The sequence below is a fragment of the Diachasma alloeum genome, unplaced genomic scaffold (assembly GCF_001412515.2).
Source record: "Diachasma alloeum isolate Michigan unplaced genomic scaffold, Dall2.0 Dall_scaffold_00177, whole genome shotgun sequence".
Taxonomy (NCBI): domain Eukaryota; kingdom Metazoa; phylum Arthropoda; class Insecta; order Hymenoptera; family Braconidae; genus Diachasma; species Diachasma alloeum.
Genome location: NW_021680343.1, coordinates 130336 through 155509, shown reverse-complemented (window position 1 = coordinate 155509; position 25174 = coordinate 130336). Strand labels below are relative to the sequence as shown.

At 35.3% G+C, this 25174-nt stretch overlaps 1 protein-coding gene across 2 annotated transcripts in view; it reads left to right on the top strand.

The window, feature by feature from the left end:
* Positions 1-25174, top strand: part of LOC107038045 (transcriptional regulatory protein GAT1) — a 69882-nt gene that overhangs the window by 23688 nt on the left and 21020 nt on the right. For both annotated transcript variants that reach the window (XM_015256926.2, XM_015256918.2), the window contains exons 2-3: positions 16493-16853; positions 18940-19800. In XM_015256926.2, the coding sequence (XP_015112412.1) occupies positions 16493-16853; positions 18940-19800 (1222 nt within the window). The remainder of the gene's footprint in view (positions 1-16492; positions 16854-18939; positions 19801-25174) is intronic.

Here is a 25174-nt window from a genome sequence, read left to right as displayed (position 1 = left end):
CAATTCGAGGCTTTGATGGCATCCGGTAGAGCATTTGTCTTCTTGAATTTAAGAGCCAAGTGCTTTTTAATTTAGCATGGAGATTCGTGAAATGCCAATCGTGAAATTATTTAATTAAATTTCGTGTGAAGCATTGGAAAAGAATTCTGGAAGAGTTCAATTCATTCACGTTATGATTTGCAAGAGAATTATTTTTTATATCATTCTTTTTTGATGACTGAATAATGGAAATTATGCGGACTTTCGTTAAGTTGGTTTTTTTGTTATGAAATGGCTATCCAACGATTGCACAGTTAAAATTTTTCTACGAAATTTCCGGCGCGTTTCTTGGAAATTCTTATCACATTGCAGTTTCACTGGAATTTCGAAGAATTTTGTCATCGGACATTGACACTTTCATGAAAAAATCAATGGAGCCTGTAAATTTCAGTTCAATTAGTCGATCAAAATTGGTGGAAATCAGGAAAATTCAGTGTAATGTGGTACTAAATATGTTTTGATTGAAAATTCACAAAAATTGGGGCTTTCTTGTCTTCCTGCTGCTCAAAGAATTGAAGTTTCCTGGAATTTTGAGTGCCAAATAACATTCCATTATTCTTTTCCCGTAAGGATATCCAAGTACTTTGGCAATTTTTTCTCCAGCGGAATGCTTTTCTACGTTTGCAGTCGGATGTGAGCTTTCATTTAACCTCAAGTTTCTGGACATTTTACAATGATTTTATTATTTAAACTTGGCAGGTCTGAATTTAAATTTCAATATTGGACCGTTAGGAAACATTTTTTAAACCTGAAAAAAATTAGAAAGGTTACTTTTGGAGAAAGACTGATGAAATAATTATTATTAATTATATATAAACAATCAATTTTCCATCATATACATTATTTGTTTGCAATCATAAAAAATTTATTCAAATTCAGAATTTTACTAGAAATCGATTTCAAGCCTAAAAAAATTAGGTTTCCGGAAGTTTAAACAATTTAAATTATTTATTTATAAACAACGAATCTTTAACAAATAATAATTCTGCGCAAAATGTTATTTGAATGACGCTGCATATTCCTGATTTATTTCAAATTGTTCTCACAAAATTTGATTGAGAAATTTAATGATTGAAAATTATTGAATCTATAGAGTGGTCTGTACCAAACTGTAAAAAATACTAAGATATCCTTAAATCGAATTCAATATTAATGCTCACGCACTTTCAATGCTTTTCTGACAGTCTAAAGCAAAAGCTTTATCAATTCCTGACATGTTTGCTAGTGCAATAAAAGAATTTCCCCTGTATTCGCTGAAAAATCCTGTTTGGGCTTCGGGCATTTATTTGTCCCTCGTCTCAATGTAGTTCTTTGATCTTGACTCACAAGATTGTTTGTAGGATGCGGATTTTTCAGGAATTTAAACCACTCCGGAGTGTTTTAATCCTGTGTACCACACAAGGGAACGTTCTCCACTGGAGCAAACAAGTCGCTCCGATTTCTCGGCTTTCTGTCTCGTGTGTTTGTTTACACTGGGCGAGTGTCAGAGCGGTCGAGAACCCTGGGGACAGGGAAGTGGAGCGGGTCAGCGGATGATATAAGGCGATTTGAGGTTCAGTTCTGAGTGAAGTCAAGAGTCACATTCTGGCGTTTGGGGAAGTTTCGAGAGGGTTTAGGATCAAGTCCTCGGGGCTAAACTGTTTTTCCATAATATTTGGTTTGGTTCGGCTAACTCTTTTATTTTGACGTCTCTGGCATTTTCCGAAGGGTAATTAAAACTGTGGGAAATCAACATATTTCAACTCGCGTTATGTTAATTATTGCATGTCGATTTGCTATTATTTGACTTGAATTGCAATATTTCATAGAGACTATTGTTTAAAAAAATAATTGGAAAGAGGAATTTTGACGATTAAAATTCGAAAGAAATTTGAGACGAAAATTATTATGAATAGAAACATTATGATTGGGTTTGCGTTCAATTCTCCCTCTTATATTATTGATAATAATTAATCATCAATTATTGTTAATTATCAATTATTATTAATTATTATCAATAATATAAGAGACTATCAGAGAGAGAGAGAGAGAGATTAGTATAATAATAATAATAATAATAATAATAATAATAATAATAATAATAATAATAATAATAATCTGTCTATAATAATAATAATAATAATAATAATCTGTGTCTGTTTTGGGAGATTATTATTATTAATAATTAATAATAATTGATAATTAATTATTATCATGTATTTATTATTATTTAATTATTATTAGAAGTGCAAGAATAACCCAGAGTCTTATGTGAAAATCAACTTTTCGAGACCAGGAAGAGGATTAAAATGTAGAAAAAATCAAAAAAGATCAGAAAAAAATAAAATTCCGTCCCCAATATGAAAATTATCTTCTGTGTCAACCTTTTGCAATAAATAATTAATGCTTCTGTGTCCAAGAAAAGAATGTGATGTATCAATTTCTCGCGCTCATCAAAGCTGGAATTCACGGACAAAATTATCAATGATGAATAATTTTTTTTTGCGCTTCGAATGAATTTTTTCTCGTTACACTGAACGACTCAGCTGCAGTTTATTCTTACTACTTCAATAATTCCATTTTTCCTAGCTCTCGGTGTAGGAGAAATACTCCGGGTCACTGCGGTGACCCCTCCACCCAGACGACTGATTTACGACACTTGACTATACAGAATATCACCCCATATTCCACTCGTCGGTTCACTTGAAATCGACTTGTTGCATTCGTTGGGTGGGACTTGAATTTTTGGGGATTGAGAGATTATTGGGAACAAAGCCACCGCCTCGGCTTGCTCGTCGCCTGGGAGTTGTTGTTTCACAGCAGATCGTTAATTATCCAACGGGGGTCGCTTGGTGGCGCTTGAATTGCGATGAGGGGGGAGACACTTGTTTCTTGATTCGGGGGGCGCCCTGCTGGGGTAGCTCGGGTTACGCCACGCTGTCTGCGTTACGTTTGTTCACAGTATCAATCATCCATCTGGTGGAATTGTGTGAAAAAATTGGATGTCAAGGAGATTATTCGAATGATCATCAGGGATGGCCATTAATGTTAAATTTCTTCAGTATTGAAAGGTTTTGCGACTTACATTGATAAATATTTAAATATACAAAACCAAAATTAAAAAATAATGCAATATTAATAGCTTAAATTTCGGATTGATGATGAATTCAATATTTGATAAAATAGAACTGTAAATTTTACATTATGTGAATATTTCTAATTTTTTAGAAGGGATTACACAGTAAAATATCCGGTGTGGACTCATCGGGACACCGATCGGTGTCAATTTAACACCACATTTTTTACAGTGTATTGATTAACCAAATAATCGGCAATCTTCCTACCTAAATTATTGATTAATAAAATAGTTGAAAATTTGAATACTTAAATTGATGATTAATTGAATAATTTAAAGTTTAAGAGTGATATCAACTAATTGACGGTTTTAAAATTTAACGGTAATTATGAATTATTGTTTATGGTGTGGACCATATTTTTTTCCGTATTTCCATATTTTTTTCCAATTTTTTTCCGAAATTGGGGTTTTGCATAATTTTTTTCATTGTAATTATTTTTTATGAATACAAAAATTGGATGCAAACGTATTTATATATTCGGATCAATAATGCAAAATTAAATTGGCTCTCAACTTTTGAGGTTTTTGTCATTTTTAATTCAATTTTCCCATCTCATAATTTTTTTCAATAAACGAATTTTATTGAAGAATGGGATCTATCCATCTGAAAAATTCTATCAGTAGAGAGACTGTCAAAAGACATAAAAATAAAATTTCCAATCGTATTCTCAAACCACTGAGCCGATGACATTAGTTATAAAAATGTCACTGAAGAAAAAAATGTAACGAATTTCTGGGTTTTAATTCATCGTGAGAAAAATGGAAAAATATAGGGGATTAACAAGACTACAGATCAAAAAAATAATAGTAAAAAATTGAGGGAGGAGAAAATGCAGATTATTTATGAGCAAAATTGAGTTGGGAACGATGATAAGATTTTTTCCTCACGTTTTTTTCTCTGCCGGGTTTTTTCGGGTCGAAGGACTACTAATGGGTCCGAACGGGCCGTTGAAAAGCCCCTGAAAACGGGGATAAATGGAGCAACGTGATACCTAGATCGTCAGAGAAAAATGGACCAAACAAAATAGAAACTCTCTTTCGTATTTATTGAATCGCCGGAGAAATTCTAATTTCCGACTTTTTGCTTTTGAAATTGGATTTTGGAGTATTGTGAAAACTTTTTCACCTTCACACTTGACTTCCTGTGTGCTCTCCGGAGGGATTGTTTCCTCCGCTGGTAATGACTCGGCGAGGCCAAGGAGTAAAAGGGGAAAAGAGAGACAGAAAGAGCGGATTCATTCGTGCGATATTTGCTGTAGCATTGAAACGTCCCGGTCCTGCCAGCTGGGTTATAAAAAAGGAAACTTGTGTTTCTCCGAGGTGTAACTGTTTGCCCCGACCCCCAGAAATGCAAACACCGGAAAAAATGAAATCACAGGCGGCTTCAAAAGCAATTAATAAACCGAATAAAAATCTCCGCTTCAACAATTTATTTGTTTCTCTTCGACCGTTTATTGCTGTGAAAAAAATAGCAGATTATAATTTTGTCTCGTCGGGTCTACCGATAACACGAGGAATAACCAATGGATCACGATTTGTTTGTAATAGGGCTTGAGATAATACGGGAGTCTAGCGAGTCGTTAAGATAACCGGTTAGTGACCGTCTCTGAATATTAGATTTTTTTTCTATCTAAAAAAAAATAAAAAATTTCATCTTTAAAAATACAAACGAAATCGTCAGATGGAAATAATATTCGTCAATTATGTGAGACACTTGGAAATTGAAAAAATAGAGATTGATTAATTGCGAGACTCAATTAATTGTCTGGATTATTCCAGCAATTTTATTTTCCTTCAGGTGAACACATCATTTGTTCAATATTTCTATTGAAATGGGTGTGAAGATGCGAGGTTTTCAATTAGATGTCAGAAATTAAAACTTCAGAATTAAGATTCACTTGTATTAATCATGATAATTACTATTTTTTAATAAAGGATCGTCCATAAACGGGGAAAGTCCCTTGTCCCGATCCTCGTCTTGTGATTTGAATGCTATGGAAAGGTTGTATCTGAACTAATTACATCGTGAGTATCCTATTTGGGATGAAACAACATTTGAAAATATCTCGAGGCACAGAATTATATTTCAATTGGACAGTCCAACCTTTAAATCATTTTTTCATTCGTTTAATCTGTTATCAGTTCATGCCATTCCCACTGTACCTATTCTTTTAATTTCCGACATTTCTGGGAAATATTATATAACTGAAAATTCATACAACTTTTCAGAATTCTCAATCGATTGAAAATTGAATTGTATGTGATGTTGAATTTTCACGATGAGTTTGGAAATTCAAGCTTCCATTGAAAAATCAATGATTATTTAACATGAAAAATCGCAATTTCTTGAATTTCCAAAATGAATGAGAAATTTAGTGAGCGCTTTCATTTCGAATTGAATTCAATCTCACACCATCGAAAATTCAGATGACGCAGTGACTGAAATTTGAAGAAATTTCTAACAGCTCATTGTCCCCTTTAGAGAAATTAAACCAATTCGTATCAGTTCGGTTCAATAATAATTTTCTAAAATACATATTACTGATACACTTTTATTTAGAGTGAATAAACAATTTATTCAGCTCCAATAAGCGATTTTTTAATGAATGAATTATTTACCTCACATAAATAAGAGAGTTGTATTGCAATAAATAAAGAAGTCCATGAATTTCCACCAGAAATACCGTTGAAATAAAAAAGAAAATCGAATAAAGAGTTGGAATAAATGATGATCACTTTTCGCATCGAATTTAAAAATTGTATTGTCATCACTATTGTCTAACACCAGAAATACCATTGAAATAAAAAAGAAAATCGAATAAAGAGTTGGAATAAATGATGATCACTTTTCGCATCGAATTTAAAAATTGTATTGTCAAACAAGAGTGATGAAAATCGCAAAAAATAATCAGCGAGTCCCTGATGATTTTTTGCAGACGCTGTGGCGCCCTCGACTCCCAGACAGTGCGTCGACACCCCCCATATGGGAAAGGTTAACCCCTCTTGACATTGGAACACTAGAATGACGGATAGATTTCGAGGAAGGGCCCGAGGGCACTCGGGGACCTGCTGAAGGAGAACGGGGCGAGAGAAACGAGAGCAGCAGGTCCCCGACAAAAAACGGCCCTCTCCCCCAGCTAAAAAAAAATATCCTAATCCCGACACGTCGTTGAAAATACATAAAAACTGTAAACTTAACGATTCCCCTTTTTTCTCGGCTCTCTCCTTTTTCGGAGGTTTCATTGGACTCTTGAGGAGGCATTAATTACGTCTAAAGGGTGATTTTGAGTGATTTAAGAGGAGTATCGAACGTTTACAACCCCCAAAAGTGAGAGACTGGAGAGAATTTTGATAAAAAGTAGCTTTTTAGGTGCAACTAACGTGGAAAATGACCCGGAATCGGTTCACAAGTGGTAATAAAATCAATGGGGGTTCCTCAAATGCAGACTTTTGTGGGCCATTCGTCTTGGTAATGCGTGTATTACGAGAATTTGTAACTACTTTACAAGTCGTTGAGGCATTCTAGATTGAAAGCTGAGAAAATCGAGGGGCTTTCTAGGGTTTTATTGCGTTTTGCTCCATTTCTGGAGGAAATTACAAGGATAACTGTCTTTTACAAACATTCGAGGAATCGTGATTAGTGTATTTAGCTGGTGGGAATATAAACCAAGGAATTATCTGGAATTATTTACTATTAATTAATTAAAGGTGATAAATTATCTCAAATGACTTTATTTTTGTCTAATTATGCTGACAACAAGTGGTTTTAGAGGAAAATGTCAAGTCATTTCCATTCATAAAGTTTAGACATGCATTTCTTCCGGGAAATGTTTTCTATCAGGTTTCGATACAGAATCTAATTTAGCTACTAAAAATTGAATGAAAGGAATGAGAAATGTTTGGAAACAAAATTTAGATAAAAAGTAGCTCTTTAGGTGCAACTAACGTGGAAAATGACCCAGAATCGGTTCATAAGTGGTAATAAAATCAATGGGGGTTCCTCAAATGCAGACTTTTGTGGGCCATTCGTCTTGGTAATGCGTGTATTACGAGAATTTGTAACTACTTTACAAGTCGTTGAGGCATTCTAGATTGAAAGCTGAGAAAATCGAGGGGGTTTCTAGGGTTTTATTGCGTTTTGCTCCATTTCTGGAGGAAATTACAAGGATAACTGTCCTTTACAAACATTCGAGGAATCGTGATTAGTGTATTTAGCTGGTGGGAATATAAACCAAGGAATTATCTGAAATTATTTACTATTAATTAATTACAGGTGATAAATTATCTCAAATGACTTTATTTTTGTCTAATTATGCTGACAACAAGTGGTTTTAGAGGAAAATGTCAAGTCATTTCCATTCATAAAGTTTAGACATGCATTTCTTCCGGGAAATGTTTTCTATCAGGTTTCGATACAGAATCTAATTTAGCTACTAAAAATTGAATGAAAGGAATGAGAAATGTTTGGAAACAAAATTTAGATAAAAAGTAGCTCTTTAGGTGCAACTAACGTGGAAAATGACCCGGAATCGGTTCACAAGTGGTAATAAAATCAATGGGAGTTCCTCAAATGCAGACTTTTGTGGGCCATTCGTCTTGGTAATGCGTGTATTACGAGAATTTGTAACTACTTTACAAGTCGTTGAGACATTCTAGATTGAAAGCCGAGAAAATCGAGGGAGTTTCTATTTTTATCGCGTTTTGCTCCATTTCTGGAAGAAATTACAAGTATAACTGTGCTTTAGAAGCATTCGAGGAATCGTGATTAATCTATTCAGCTTCTAGGAATAAAAATCGAGGAATTATCTGGAATTATACAAACCGAGGAATTATCTGTGGATCTGTAATTATTTACTACCAATTAATTAAAGGTGATGAGTTGATCTTAAATAACTCTGTTTTTGTATAATTATCATAAAAACAAGAGGTTTACATCAAAATATCTAGACACTTTCATTTATGAAATTTTGTGGATGTCAACTCCATTAAAATTAAATTTTGCAAAAAATTATTGTTTTTCAAATATTCCCTCATTATAAATAGGTGATAGAAATTATTGAAACCTCATGTCTGAAAATTAATTGTTTGTAAATTCAATTATTTTATGAAGTTTTATAAAAAACGAAATTTTTAAAAAATCAATTTTAAGAAAAACAATCCCGAAATGTTAAATTTTAGGAATTACTTTTGATTTTAGTAATATGTACCAAAATTACGAATGGACTTGGCACTTTCCTCGACCCATGCTCTCGCCTTTTTCACATCGATACTGCTCCTTCCGTCTCTCATAAAGCGAAACTGAAGAATCACGAGAGAAATGAAATAACCGAGGGATTGAGTCGAGCGTCGAGTCCATAGTTCGTCACGGATCGTCGCATAATCGAGAGCTCGACCAGTGCCACATAAATTCCACAATAAACTTCGAAAGAGTACGATGACGTCACGAAATTTCCACTCACGTACAGCTCCTTGTTTTTTCAACCACATTGTTCCATCGCTCCGTGTCCGCATCTCTTTGTTTCGCCCCCGCTCGGTCTCCCTGGCATTCGTTTTAATTGCTTTTCAACGAATTAATCACTGACTGATATTTTTTCCACTCGCGATTTCCACTCAAATTTTTATTATTCCCTGATAGTTCATCGATCTCGCGATCAGGATGATTGATGATCGAGGGAGTGGAGAAACCAAACGAGAAATGAAAAATAAAAGTAGGAAAGTGGAGATAGCCGACTAGCGAATATTAATATGATTTTACAAATATGGAAATAAAATGATGAAAATACATTTAAAAAATCATTCATTGCAGAATAATCTCCAGAAATTTATAATTAATGAAAAAAACTGAGGAAACAACAACAAAATTGGACAGAATTTTGCAAATATCATCGAAACAAAGTGATGACAATACATATAAAAAATTCATTCATCGCAGAATAATCTGCACAAGTTCACAATTAATCGCTTTATATAAAAATATGAAACTGAAATGGTTGAATAAAAAATGGAATAAAAACCGCGAAAGCATTCAAAAAGAGATAAGAAAATCTAACGCGAGCCAAAAATGAAACTAAAATTGGGGAAATATTCAACGAGAGAATATTACCATAATTTTCCAAAAATCATCGAAATAAAATAGCAAAAAACCGCAGAAAAAAAGTTCGTTCATTGCAGATTAATCTCCACAAGTTCGTAATTAATCGCCTTATATAAAAATATGGAGCTGAACCGTTTGAATAAAAAATGGAATAAAAACCACAAAAGCATTTGAAAAAAGACAAGAAAGTCTAACGCGTGATAAAAAATAAAACTAAAAATGCGGAAATATTTAAAATAAAATAAAATAGTAAAAAAACCACAGAGAAAAAATTCATTCATCGCAGAATAATCTCCGCGAATTCATAGTTAATCGCATTACACCGAAAAATGGGACTAAAACAGTTGAATGAAAAAAGAATGGAATAAAAACCACAAAAATATTTGAATAGAGATAAGAAAGTCGTTCGAAATTTAAAGACGTTATGAGGCAACTCTCAGTGACCCGTGTGGACATGAGGGTCGGAGTCTCGAGGAATAAATCTCCGAATAGGCTCTCGCATAAAAATCATCTAATTACCATTAACTATAAAAACGTGACATTTAGTGGAACTTGCGAATGCAGTGGGGCGCACACGTGCTGCAAGGGGGGACTCGAGAACAGAGCCCCTTCAGCTGTACTGTGGTCGCAAACACATGCCAGAAATCCCCCAGAGGGATATTTGCTGGTTTTACGACGAGACTCGTGCCTGAAAAATGTACGAGGCAAAGAGGAAAAAATAACATTTAGGACATATCCAGTGGTAAATAACAAATCGCACCCTGGGGATGCTCTGTTGCCACACCCATCACTCGAAACATTCCATAACCGAATCCTCAGGATTTAGACATTAATTGATGACATAAACACTGGGTCACATTCATAATTTTTTTGCAGTGAATAATTTCTTTTAAGGATATTCAGATATTTTTTACAGTTTGGTAGAGGCCATTTTCCATCATAAAATTTGTCAACTGAAGTACGAGAGAAAAATTTGAAAAAAATCATGAATATTCAGCGTTATTGAAATTACATTTTGCACCGAATTATTATTTTGTAAACATTCGTTATAAATAAATAATTGAACTTGTTTAAACATTTGGAAACCTTATTTTTTAGGCATTAAATCGATTTCTGGTAAAATTCTGAATATGAATAAATTTGTCACAATTCCGAAACATTTAGAAAATTGATTGTTTATAAATTATTTATAGAAAATGCTCGTAATTTTCAAAAATTGCAATTTTCTAATTATTTCCTCAATCTTGTTTCAAAAGTAAACTTTCTAATTTTTGTCAGATTTTTAAGTTGTTATCCAGCGGTTCAATATCGAGATTCAAATTCAGACCTGCAAAGTTTAAATAATAAAATCATTTTAAAATGTCCGGATATCCTTGATGCTTCAATAAAAGAACTGAATACTTTAATTTGTTAAATATTCATTCAAAAATAAATCCCCTAAAGACCGAATATAATACGAAATTTGTTTAGATTATCAGAACGATCTTCTCCTCACTTTCTGCTGCACTTGCATAATTTGTTTATTGTTATTATTAAACCCGAGACTATGAGTGATAGCTATCAAGATTGGATTACTCACGCGATTGACTCTATCGATACAGTGTGACATTCCACTCGACAATATCAATTGATACACACGAGAGAGATTTGATTATTTATTGTTTAGTGCATTCACTTTTCTGAATAAAACCGCATGTATAAATAACATCAAGTATTCCAAGAATTTTAACTGCATTGGGTTTCTGACAATTGAAACCGAGAAATTCTATGGAATTATTCACCGTCAATTGATGCATTCTGCTGTATCATATCGTCATTAATTATGTTATTATTTCGGAAATGGCAAATTTTACAGCGAACAGTTTTTATAGCTGAGAAAATCTTCTACCAAAGAGCTTTGATGATGTTCATTCCCTTCTTATTGAAATAATTTCATCGTTATTACGAAAAAGTGAGTAGTACGTGAAAAAACATTTTTTACAGAAATGCCTTATGATATTTATTCTCGAAATAACTCATTCTCGAGACAATTTCGTCATTGAATTCATCCATTCGGCCTCAGCAATGCAGAACTACAAATACAATACTCGAAAAAAAGAATACTTCGAGTTCAGTCTAGAAGTAATTTTCAGGAAAGCTACATTGAATTTGATCTAGCGAGAAAGAGTCGCGAAATTTCCTATTTTTGCGCAGCAGGAAGACGAGAATTCCCCAACTTACGAGAATTTTGAGTTAACCAAATTGAGTTCTTGATTTCTATCAATTTCCAGGGAATAATTGAACTAAAATTTACTGTCTCAGTTGATTTTTTCATCAAACTGGGAATGTTCAGTGCACTGTTAGAAATTTTTTGAAAATTAGGCTATAGTTGCACTTGAATTCTCAATATTGGGAATTTGAATTCAATTTAAGATGAAATCGGTCATGGAACCTCTCATTCAGGAATTCGGAAACTCATGTTAATTGGGTTTTCCATGTTAGATTATCACTGATATTTCAATGACATCTAGAATTTTCACATTCATTGCGGAAATTAAACATTACATCCGACTGAATTTTCAATGGATTGAAAATTGAGGGAAATTGTTGCTTGAATTTTCAAATTATTTAATAATTTTCATTATGATGTGGACCTCAAAATTGCAATTCCATTGAATACTCCAGAAATCAACTGATTTTTCAATAACAAAATCCATGAAAATTTTGTGTGAATGAGTGATTATTAAAAATTTTAAAATTTTTTACGTGAAATTTTAGGATTAATTTTTCAACAGTGTGACGGAATCCCTTCAAATTTTCATGGAACTCTCGCTCGACAAAAACTTCCCGATATTTCCATAAATTTTCCCCATTTTAAAAGTTCGAATTCATCCATAATTCACAATTCAATAAATATTTCAGTAGCGAAGCGGTAAACCGGGTTAAGTCGTTTTGTACTATTGGCTAGTTTTTGACGAATATCTCGGAATCTAAAAGAGATAGAAAGATTTTTGTCATGACCTTTTTTGTAGAGCTAATAGAGCGTTATAAAAAAAGTCATGAGAAAAATTTTGCTATCTCTCTTAGATTCCGAGATATTCAGCAAAAACTGGCTAATAGTCAAAATCGACTTAACTCGGTTTACCGCTTCATTACTGATTTGAATTTAATTAACTGAATAATTGATGGTCCCATCGTCATCAAAGCTGCCTTCAAATCCTAATCACCAGGAAAACTCACAACATTGTTCCCCCACCACAATCATTGCGGAAACAACTCAAGTGTTAAAATCATTACGTTACAACTTGCGAAGAAAGAATGAGGTAGATTAGCCTATCATTTTGTGCCCGGGATGAATGGACTTGAACGATTGCATGCTATCTCTAGTTTCTACTCCAGAAGCTATCATAGCACTCGCTCGTACTATAACCAACTGTTACGTCTCTCGTGTTTAGTCGTGACGTAACGATTCCGAACGATAGAGCGGGCAAAACCGTCTAGATTTTTACTTTGTTTTTTTCGTTTGTTATGCTTTATTTGTACGAGTCCAACGGTTTATGAAAGCTGGAGGACTCTGGAGGAGGGGCGGAGACACCTGGGCCCTTATCGCCAGGAACTTCGCACCTCCTGTGCCTCAAAGTATCCTATGCCAGAGTTTTTTCCTGTCTATTTCTCACAATGATTGCCTTGTTCACTGTTTTTTTTTATTTTCTCAATTCCTCCGTTTTTGGGACTTCTGAATGTTGAGTGAGGAAAAATGTTTTTGTGCGAGGGTGAACATTGTCATTGAACTCTCGAGATAAAGGGGGCCATTCATATCTCTTGGGATCTCTGATTATGGCCGAAAAGACGATGACATTTTTTATTATTAATTAACAATTACCTCAGAAATACCTAATTTTACAGCGAAACATCAAAAGAATTTTTTTCGCAACTGAAAACTTTCTAGAAATAGGTCTAGCGATATTTTGTCTGAAAATTACTCATCCTCAGGGCGATTTCACGAGTAAATCGTTTCATTCTATCACATAAATGGAGAATCCCAAATTCAGTGTCAGACAAAAATCTAAATTTCCTGAACAAATTTTTAGTATTTGCACGGGAGTGACTTTCGCACCTCCTGCCTCAATAAAAATTCAATTATTAATTAAAAAATCACAATGCTCAGAGAGAAAATGCTCAGATGTTTAATTATTAATCAACAATTATCGCAGGAATACCTAATTTGACATCGAAACATTAAAAGACTTTTGATTCGCACCTCCTATGCCTCAAAATATCCTATGCCAGAGTTTTTTCCTGTCTACTCCTCACAACGATTGCCTTGTTCACCGTTTTTTTTTATTTTCTCGGTTCTATTTTATTTCTGGTTCCTCCGTTTTTGGGACTTCTGAATGTTGAATAAGGAAAAATATTCCTATGTGAGCATAAATACTGTCATTAAACTCTTATGATAAAGTGGTTCATTCATATCTCTTCGGATCTCTGATTATGGGCGAGATAAAGATGACATTTTTTATTATTAATTAAAAATTATCTCAGGAATACCTAATTTGATATCGAAACATTAAAAGACTTTTGATTCGCACCTCCTATGCCTCAAAATATCCTATGCCAGAGTTTTTTCCTGTCTACTCCTCACAACGATTGCCTTGTTCACCGTTTTTTTTTATTTTCTCGGTTCTATTTTATTTCTTGTTCCTCCGTTTTTGGGACTTCTGGATGTTGTATGAGGAAAAATATTGCTATGTGAGGATGAATATTGTCATTGAACTCTCGAGATAAAGGGGTTCATTCATATCTCTTGGGATCTCTTATTATGGGCGAGATTGAGATGACAGTGAGGGGTTTGTCGAGGTTTTGAGAACAGCAGAATAAAGTTGACCATTGCCTGTTTATTTTTTTTCATCCGTAAAATTGAAGAGTTTAAAATTGAGGCTATCGAGTCGAAGCTTTCGATGTCTTTGATGAGGGTCAAATAATTACATTTCTCTCATGGAAGAAATAGCCTCAATTTTAAACTCTTCATTTTTAATGTGTTAATTTTACGAATTATGCATAATTCGTAAAATTAACGCATCAGACGGATATTTAATACTCTTTTTCATCATTACCTGTGAAAATTACCTTTTCACTGAGTTGATTTGTTCCTCTTCCTCAGTACATTCGAAATTTTATTCATCAATAAATCTCTAAGGGTGGCGGTAATGGTTTAATCCGGCATGCAGGGCTCTTTGTTTTGATGAAGTTTTTTTTGATGATTTATCGGGGTCGAGTGATAGGCATGAAGTTTAATAAGTTTTTCAGACTTGTTTGGGTTATTCAGCACTCACATTCACGGGTGAATTGGTACTGCTGCTGTCCCGTTTGTTGGATAAAAATACGTTATTTTTCAATACAAATTTATGAATTGGGGGAGTTTGAGGATTATCGGGGAGTGAGCCTGACCTTTCCAATTTGATTAGGTTCCGACAATAAGGTCAGCTCAATGTTAAAACTCTGCGATTTTTTTCTCAAGTTATTGGCAGAAAATAAATTGATAGTCATAGTATATGCATAAAGTCAATAGTTATGATTTTTGCATATTTTTTACTCCAAAGTTCACTTCATAATTTTTTGTTATGTACCAAATCGTCGGTTTGACGTCATCCGAAAATTCAAATAACTGAGTCGTTGTATGACATTTGTTCATTGAATTAAATGAAAAACGAAGACGTTGTAGCTGATTAAAAAAACGTCTGCAGTATAACGTGACGATTTTCAATTGCTTAGAAATGGTTAATTATCAATTAAAAATTATTAACTATTTGCTGTTCGTATAAATGGAACATATGAAAAACATGAAAAAATTGTGTTTAATGTTTGTCATCCAATTTTTTTTATCCAGCATGAAAAGAATATGCAATCCCCCAATTGCTCTTTCATTCACAATCTTTTTCCTTTTCTTGTGCCCTGAGAGAAAAAGTTAATTCTGCCGAAAAATTATATGTTCCCCTGAAGAGATCTTTCGGCATATTCAATTAATTTACTTGTGGACAAAAAAGAAGTTTCCATCAGAACATAAGTTTCGTAGTTCTACAGAGGATTATATGAGGCTCCGGTTTATCAAGTGAATGTTATTGAGTGGTGTATATTTTTGTCCAATAAACACACGGAGAGAAATATTCAATAAAAATTACGTATCTTTTCCATAATTCCGGAGCGAAATGTGGTTGTAGGAAATTTTACGGAACTGTCAGGGAATTTTTCCGGGGCGTTCCGTAATTTTTATCTGAATCTCCTGTGAAAAATTCCGATACCGTCACTTAAATTTTCTGAGTCGATTTCGTAATCGATGAGTGAATCGTGCGTTCCGTAATTTTTACTGAACATTCCTCTCCGTGCACTTATAATTTCCGTTGAGCAAATGATAATGTCAAGAGGAAACTACAATTTGTTTGCCGAAAACTGTGTTATCGGCGAAACTAAATGATTTCGAGAGGACAATTTTTTTTTGGGAAAAAAATATTCTTCTCTCAATGTCAATGTATTCTTTCTATGGTATAAACCTATGGAGTTCTCTCAGATCAAATGATTGTCGTAGATTTTCCTGCCGACAGTTCGAATTATTCTCGGGAAATTTCTGCTGCTAATGACAAAAACATAATTTTCATCACGCTGTGACGAAAAGTGAACTTTTCGGCACGCTCCGCGTGCCTAAAAGTCCAATTTCCGCCACATTGTGATGAAAAATATTGTTCGTAACTCGTGAAAAAATGTTTTTTAGCCACTCATGCCTGAAACCGGCTGGATTACACACTCGACGCTTCGCGTCTCGTGTCTAATTCAGCCGGTTTCAGGCTTCGTGACATAAAATTTTGTTCAGTACTTGTTGGGAAATTTCGTCCTTAACGTGTGTGGTTACATCACTCGCCTTCGGCTCGTGCTGAAAACCCCACACACGTTAAAGACGAAATTGCCCCACACGTGCTGAAATATACTATTTTGCACTCGTTACGAAATATACTATTTTGTGAAAGACATTGAATTTTCTTCAAACGTGGAACATATATTTTTTCGACAGCGCAATTTTTTTCTCTCAGTGGAATACTGAACGTGCGAGTGTGCAGATAAGCCCCTTTCCCAGTTATTAATACAACAGCCGCAATTTTACTCGATTTTTCCGCAATCCTCTCGCGCAACCCCTATTGATCATGACCATATGATAAAAACCGTGAATCAACCAATTAAAATTAAAATCGATGACTCTGCCTGTTGAATCAAAGATGCCCTGGACTACGTGGAGAGGCAACTGGCGGAGGAGACCGAGGGAAATCACGAGACTAGTGCCACAGCCCGTAGCATCGTGGGGTCGATAAAAGCCGAGAGTGAAGCCGAGCAAGTGAATGTTTTGTGCTTGAGACATCAGCAGGAGCATGAGCTTGACTATGCTGAGGATGGCGGGGAGAGTGTGGGCGTGCTGGAGGCGGTCCGACCGGAAATTGAAAATGGCGCTCTTGGGGAACCGAGTGCACCCGAGCCCGTTGCTATTTCACTCGTTGTGCCCGAGCACGGGGATGATGGGAATAACGGGTATACGCTGCATCAATTGGGATATCATTCTGGGCATCACATCATTCACGAAAGGTAAACTGAAGTGTTCGAGGGGACGCGAGGCCATTCAATGGTTTTTTTAATTTTTGGCATAAAAAAATAATTAATTATATTAAATATAATTGTATAAATATAACGAAATAATTAATTATAGGGAGGGAATTAATGGGTCGATTTATTTTCAATACTCATGATTCTAATTTAATGATAAATTCCCCTGAAATGTCTAGCAAAATCACGAAAGAGTGGAAAAACCGACGTTTTTGAACGTGTCAAAAAATTCTTGGAAATTCCCATGAAAAATCCCTTTTGGCATTTTTCTCTGGGTCTCAGCCCTTTTCAAAAATTATAAAAAACATTTAAAAAATGTTTAAAAAATTCCAAAGGCATGTGTGAAGTCTCAGATAATAATTATTAAATGATCCCCCAATGGTGAATGAATCAACTCAAAAAACCATGAGATAACAATTGATAACATCCCCCCAAAGAGGAGAATAAATACTTTTTTAATTAATAGAATTAGGAGAATGAAGTCAAAGAATTTCTCTAGAAATTCATGAAAACGACTAAAACATCTTTTTTTTCCATCCCTGCCTTTCAACAATGCAAAATAAATATTTGTGATGTTAAAGTTCGTCAAAAGAATGTTAAAAGTCTCCCAACATTAATACATTGGTGAATAGAACTTAAGGATATCCAAGTATCTCTTACAGTTGGGTACAGACCACACTATAAATTCAACCATTTTCAATTATCAAATTTGTCAATTAAATTGCGCACAGAATTATTATTATTCTTTTAACCATTCGTTCTTCATAAATACAAAATTGAAATGGTTTAAACTTTCGGAAACCTCATTTTCTCAGGCATAAAATCGATTTCCTATTCCGAACAAATGATTTTTATAGTGAAAAATTGATTGTTTATAAATTGTTTATAAAAAACTAGCAATTTTTAAATTATTTCGCCAATCTTCCTCCAAAAATTTGCTTTATAATTTTTTTTCAGACCTTCAACATGTTTTCTAACGGTTCAATATCGAGATTCAAATTCAGACGCACAAAGTTTAAATAATAAAATCATTGTAAACCGCCCGGAAACGTAGCTTCAGATGGGGCTCAACTGAAAGCTCCGATGTTCGACTAAAAAACTAGAGAAGCATTTCCCTGGCGAAAAAATAGCCAAAGTCCTTGGATATCCCTGCCAATCCCTACAATTCCAAAAAATTACCCACTGGTAGGAAGGATTAGTTATTGTTAACTAATGGATTTGGTTGGAGGCTAGGAGCTATTTGGTCTCACCAAATGTTCATTCATTAATAGTTACCAAATGCATATTCCACGAGCCTTGTTTGACTCGACTGTCACCTTTGAAACGAACCATTCGTTAACTATTAACGAATAATTAATTTTTTTTTCAATTTCTAACGAAATTCATTATAAGAAAAATGCACAAAAAATAAATCTCTTCCAATAGGCCATCGTCCGAGGGTCTTCAACCAATATTAACGAATATTTATTTGGTCATATTCAACTCTACCATTCGTCAATACACGGAGAGAAATTTTTGATAAAAATTATCCTACCGTTCTATAAAAGTGTATTATGAGTCATCGTTTCTTCATTTCTGTCCCGAAATTTAGTAAAAATTAATAGATGATGATCAAATTTTATTCTACGTTAGAGAAATTTTACCCTTCCAGTCCAGTAATTTTTATGTAGATAACAACGAAAATTCTAGAAGGTTTGGTAAATTTTACTCTACCGGCACGGTAATTTTTATTTTCATCAGGATAACATTTCTCTGCCGTAGAATAAAATTTGATCATCATATATTAATTTTTACTAAATTTCGGGATAGAAATGAATTAACGATGACTCATGATACACTTTTATAGACCGGTAGGGTAATTTTTACCAAAAATTTCTCTCCATGCAGTTAACGAATGTCGTCTGAAATAAATGAATCATTCAATCAGTGCATTTTCGAACTTCTAAAACCCAAGAATAAAAACCTCAAATTGGGCGATACCAAAGTTTCCCCTCTGAGGCAATAGCCGTACAAATGAAAATTTCGCGTTCACCCCTCTCCCCAGGACTAATAAATTCATTGACCCCAGGGATTACCTCCACTCATCATCCCCCGTGTACGAAGGCGTTGACAACCCGCAGGAAGAGGAGGAGCGGAGCCATCAGCAGCAGGTCGTCTCCCTCCACCAGAATCATCACCACGATCTTCATCACTACACTGAGCTCGGTGGGGCTGGTACGGAGGTAGCTATTCCCGAGGGAGGGGATAACCAGCATAGAGGGTCCGAGGCAACACTACCGTCTGAGGGAAATCGAGTTACCAGTCACATGCCACACAGCACAATGTTACGATACAGTACCGAGCAACTCTCGCCATCACCGAGTCAGAGTCAATCGCACATCTCCGATCAGCACAATTCCCACTTGCATCGTCACCTCGACGAGCCCAGTAACCTTGACAATGACGAGAGACTGAGTGCTATTGCAGCGGCAATGAGAAATCCGAGGAGTGGTGATTTTCCCCTGGCGGTTTTGTTTCCGAATTTAACGGGCGGTGCTGGATGCGCGAGTGACAGTGGACATCATCACATTGATGATGTTTTGCCGGAGGAGGCTTACGTGCACCAGATGAGGGCCGGCGATGTGTCGCCACCTGTGAGGACGGCAAGTTCGCCGGGATCGAGCAGAAGCCCCCACGACGATCAGGGATTAAACTCGCCGCAGCGACACGAGGGGGGCTACAGCCCCAGTGACCAGGGGAGACTCCAGAATTTCACACATCTCACTGCTATGCAACCACCCACCAGCAACGTCCAGGGACACATTCTCGAGGGGGACAGGGTATCCGATCAGCTCTACATCGACGCCATGTACCATTCGGCGGGAACACCGCATCATCATCAGGAGCACGAGCAGGGATCCAGTCCACACTCACCCAGTGGATCGTTAAGGTCAGTTCAGCATTCGTTTTTTTGGATTTTATTTTTCCGAGTGGAATCGCTGTTTACCGCATTTTTTGTGAAAGACATTACATTTTTTTTTAACGTGGAACATAGTCGCGAAGTGGTGAAACGGTTCTAGTCGATTTATCTCCCAGTTGAGTTTTTGAGGAATATTTCTTTTTGATTTTTTTTAATTTATAAGCGCGAAAACTACGGGTTCATACAGCTGTCATTAAGAAGAAAAAAAACGAGGAATATTTCTGAATCTCTGGGAGATAGAGAAATTTTCGTAATTATATTTGTTGTAGCTCTCAATCGGGTCTATGAAAAAGGTTATATTATGAATTTTGTTATAATATCTCCCTTAAATTCCGAGATATTCATTGAAAGCTAGTCAATCAGGAGCATGAGCAGGGATCCAGTCCACACTCACCCAGTGGATCGTTAAGGTCAGTTCAGCATTCGTTTTTTTGGATTTTATTTTTCCGAGTGGAATCGCTGTTTACCGCATTTTTTGTGAAAGACATTACATTTTTTTTTAACGTGGAACATAGTCGCGAAGTGGTGAAACGGTTCTAGTCGATTTATCTCCCAGTTGAGTTTTTGAGGAATATTTCTTTTTGATTTTTTTTTATTTTATAAGCGCGAAACCTACGGGTTCATACAGCTGTCATTTAGAAGAAAAAAAACGAGGAATATTTCCGAATCTGAAGGAGATAGAGAAATTTTCGTAATTATATTTGTTGTAGCTCTCAATCGGGTCTACGAAAAAGGTTATAATATGAATTTTGCTATCTCCCTTAGATTCCGAGATATTCATTGAAAACTAGTCAATAGTCAAAATTGACTTGTAGCGTTTTACCTCTTCGCTACTGATGTAGTTTTTCGACAGAGCTAATTTCCTCTCTCAGTGTAATACTGAACGTGCGTGTGTGAAGATATGCCCCTTTCCCAGTTATTAACATAACAGCCAACAACAATTTCACTCGATTTTTTCGCAATCCTCTCCCGCAACCCCAGGGACCATTGAGGATGTATTACACCCTTTTCGTCAAAATTCACGTTTTTTTAATTTCTCTGGTAAATTGTGGATCCGATTGACGTGAAAAATATACGTTTTTGCGTTTTATCATTACTTAATGGCTCACGAAATGTCATGATCGCGCGATCATTTTCCTCCGTTTTTTCCAAAACTTTTTGGAAATTCACAAAACTTTAGAAAAAATGCAGGAAAATGATTGCACTACCATGAAACTTCGTGAGTCAGTCAATAATGATAAAACGCAAAAACGGTATATTATTTCGCCTCAATCCCATCAATAATTTGTCAGAAAAATGAAAAAAAACGTGAATTTTGGGCGAAAGGGTGTACATCCTTAAGGTCAGTTCAGAATTCGTTTTTTCGGCTTTTATTTTTCCGAGTGGAATTGGTTTTTACCGCATTTTCGGAGCTTTCTTTTCGCCATGCCGACACACGCATAATCCCTCACAGGGGTGGAGAGAAAATACAGTGAGGTGGAGGGAGCGGGGAAGTGTACACGTCATTTGGGTGCCGCGCGAAAATATTTGCCCATTGGGCCCTGGAGGGCTGTGAAGAGGGACTTGTGTGCACAAGGTCTGAGATCCCCGTTCGAGGGGCGAAGGGAGAGGGAGGGGGATGTTAAACGATGCATCTCGACCCTAGATCAACAGCCAGTGAAAACTGAGAGTTTATTTTCATTTGGGGTTTATTGTTTTCATGAAAACAAATAGCGGGGAAAATTGAGGGAATTGATTCGGTGTTTTTTTGGTTTTCGGCCGCCGGTTGATGGAATCTCGGGGTTTCGTGTTATCGGGAGGATGTTATCGCGACAGTTTCATTGGGACTATCGGCTACCAGGTTGGGTCGATTGACGGGAGAGGAGACGTTTACTCGGAACAAACCCGTCGTCAATTCGTTACAATTAAAAGTTTACACATGATATCGGGGATACGATAGGGTATCGAGGTGGCTCGGTTTCATGCAGGGAAGGGGCTGGACAATTGAGGGGATCGGGGACTCAAAGGCTGAGTGAAGCGGGAGAGGTTTTTCTTTCGTTTCGGGGGCATTGGAGTGGAATGCTGAAGGTGTTTTTTAAGAGAATTGAGCTTTTGCATTGATGTTCGGTAGCGAGCGGTAAACGGAGTTGAGTTGGCCCGTAGCTGAGTTTGCGAGGAATATCTCCGAATCTGAAGGAGATAACGGAATTCTAGTGATTAGTTTTTTTTGGAGCGAATTGGAGAGCATAATGAAAAAATAATATTGAATGTTTATATAATATATTATCTATGTATTGTGATATATTGTTTATATTTATTAAATAGTTATTTATTTGGTTTTTTCTTATGCTTAATTTAATTTTAATATTTTATATTTTAATATTTTGACTTGGATTTCGAGATATTCACGGAAAAATGGTCAATAGTCAAAGTCGACTTGAGAAATGCAAGTACTTTGAACATCAGAGCTTTCACTTGAGCCATTTTCCAATGAATCTCGACATTAAACCGTTAGAAAACATTTTAAAAATTTGAAAAAAAAATTAAAGTTTAGTTTTGGAGCAAAATTGATGAAATGACCTGAAAGTTGCAATTTTTGAAAATTACGAGGATTTTCTACGAATGATTTATAAACAATCAATTTTTCATCATAAAAATCATTTGTTCAAAATCGTAACAAATTTATTCAGATTCGTAAAAGGTACTCGGATATCCTTAAACCGTTCCACCGCTTCGACTACTGAATCGGAGGGAAAATATGAGACTTTTTACTTTGGAATATCATAAAATCAAATAAAAAATACAGGTCCGTTATTTTTCCCCCAATTTTTATATTCAGTTATAAAAAGAATTCATACAAAATCTCAATTGCATTTACGCTAAAAAATGGTTTTACATAATCGGATAATTTGGTAATAGGCTTCACTAATTCGTTAAGAACTCGAAATTGACAGAGTGAAATTGAACAATTGTTTTTTCATTTCCAAATTTTGTTTTGGACTTTTGAATTAAATTTGACTCGTCTGAATCGCAATATTTGGTCTCCAAATATTGAAAATTTTGAAACAGTTATTTTACCTTGCAGGCTATTTCGTAAATATTTTGAAAACCATTGATTTAAGCGGAAAAAGTCATAGAACCTTTCTTGGAGGTTATGAAATTGTCTACAAAAAATGTTCCCGGACATTTTTCGCTAAATCCCCTCACTCTGAAGATATCTGCACTTTTTCGCTGGATGGCCGTGCTAATTGACTCGAAGGAGGAACAAATTCATAAATAATAGACCAAAAATAATTCACTCAATGGTTTCTTTCCCCCTGTCAAATTCTTACGTGAAGCAGAGCCTCAACCTTTGAACCGATAAAACCATACCAGAAAGATTTCGGAGTCCTACGGAAGTGCCACGTGCGGGTGGCACGTGTACTCCGACTCGCTTGAAGAGTTCATGCCCACAACTTCAATCACAAATCATCACGCTAAACACAACAAAACTGCACCTTTCCCCAAGTCGTTACCGGAAATTCTACAACATTTTCAGCATTTTCTCGAAGTTTAAGTGACTGCACGGGAATTCACAATATTGTGATTTTTAAACTGATTGAAGGCCAAATCGTTCGTAAAATTTTTGATTTATCTCGAAAAGTCCCGAAAATTGACAGTTTAGATTCTCAATTTTCTTATAAATAGCGGACACAACATCGAATTGTGATATTTGAAACGTAATTCCAGCATATTTAAAGCAAAATTCATTTTCGCGTTTATCTCAGACTGGAAATTTCATTAAATCCTTCAAAAATTGAATGATTTGTGCATGAGAACACCTGAAGATTTTAATTTTTTCTCTTAACATTCAAAAATTATTCTTCATTATTATGACAAAATGTACTGCACTGTCACAAGTTTTTTGAAATTCAAGTGACAGCTGTACGTAAAATTATTCATAAAGTTTCGTATTTATCTAAAAAATTCACGAAAATTTACGATTTAGATTCTCTATTTTGTAATAAATATTGGACACAACATCCAATTGTGATTTCTGACACATAATTCTATCATTTTCGAAATAAAATTCATTTCCGCCTGTATCTCAAACTAAAAATTTTATTATATCCTTCAAAAATAAAATGATTTGTACCTGAGAATCCATAAAGATTTTTATTTCCTGTTTGAAAATTCAAAAGCTATTCCTCATCATTACGACAAACTACAGCAGTGTCAGAAAATTTTTGAAATCCCAGTGACAGCTGTACGTAAAATTGTTTATACAATTTCAGATTTATCGAAAAAATTCACAAAAATTGACGGTTTAAATTTTCAATTTTGTCATGAACTGGACACAACACCGAAGTGTGATTCTCGGAACGCAATTTCCTCATGTTCAAAACATAAATTATTGTCACATACACCTGAGACCAGGGCTTTCCTTAAATCCTCCAAAAATCGACTGATGTCTCAACAACAAGACAAAAATTTTAATTTCTCGCCTCGTCTCCCTTATTTTTTCAAATTCAAGTAACACCCGCGCGTGAATTTCAACATATTCAACCCACAATGCCACAATTTTCAAAACATAATTTACTACCGCCTCTCCACGTATGAAAAAATCGTATAGAAATTTTCTACACGTATAAAAATTCTATAGGATTTCCGTTCTCGGATATTTCTATACATAAATTTTTACATAAATTTTTGTTTCCATCCGACATGTCTAAACGCTCCAGAGAAAAACGTAGATGAACGTCGCAACTCCATACGAAATGTTTCTATCCAAGCGGCAGTGGTTCGTACAGGATCAAACCTATAGAAATCGTATAGAAATAATTTGCCTAAGAAATATCCGTACAGAAATATCCGAACATCACTACGAAAATCCTCTCAAAATTCTATACGCAATCCATTAAAAAAATTTCTATACCATTTTGTCATACGTGTCCCTACCCTAGAAACTCCCCTAAACCCCCCAAAACCCGAATGCCTCGTCAACACCACAACCCATTTCAATTTCTCCTCTCAAACCTCCAATACCAACTTTTCCCCAGTGTCTGAGTCATTGACCTCCTCTTTTCCGTGTTTCCCCCGATTTCGCATGATTATTATTCCCAACTCCCAACATGCATTTTAAACAAACGTCCCACATAAAATAATGCCCATGCATTGACACTTATTTAGTCTCTCAGAAACCGAATATCAATCATCCCACGTAAACACAGCAGCGCGAAATAAACACGATTGAAAGAAAAATGGGAACACCATTTGATTTATATTTTATTTGTGATCCGAAGAGTTGAAAAAATTGTTTTGAGTCCAGGGAGTCGAGTGTAAAAAAAGGCATGATGGTAGGGAGATAGTGCTGGGCGAGGGGGGG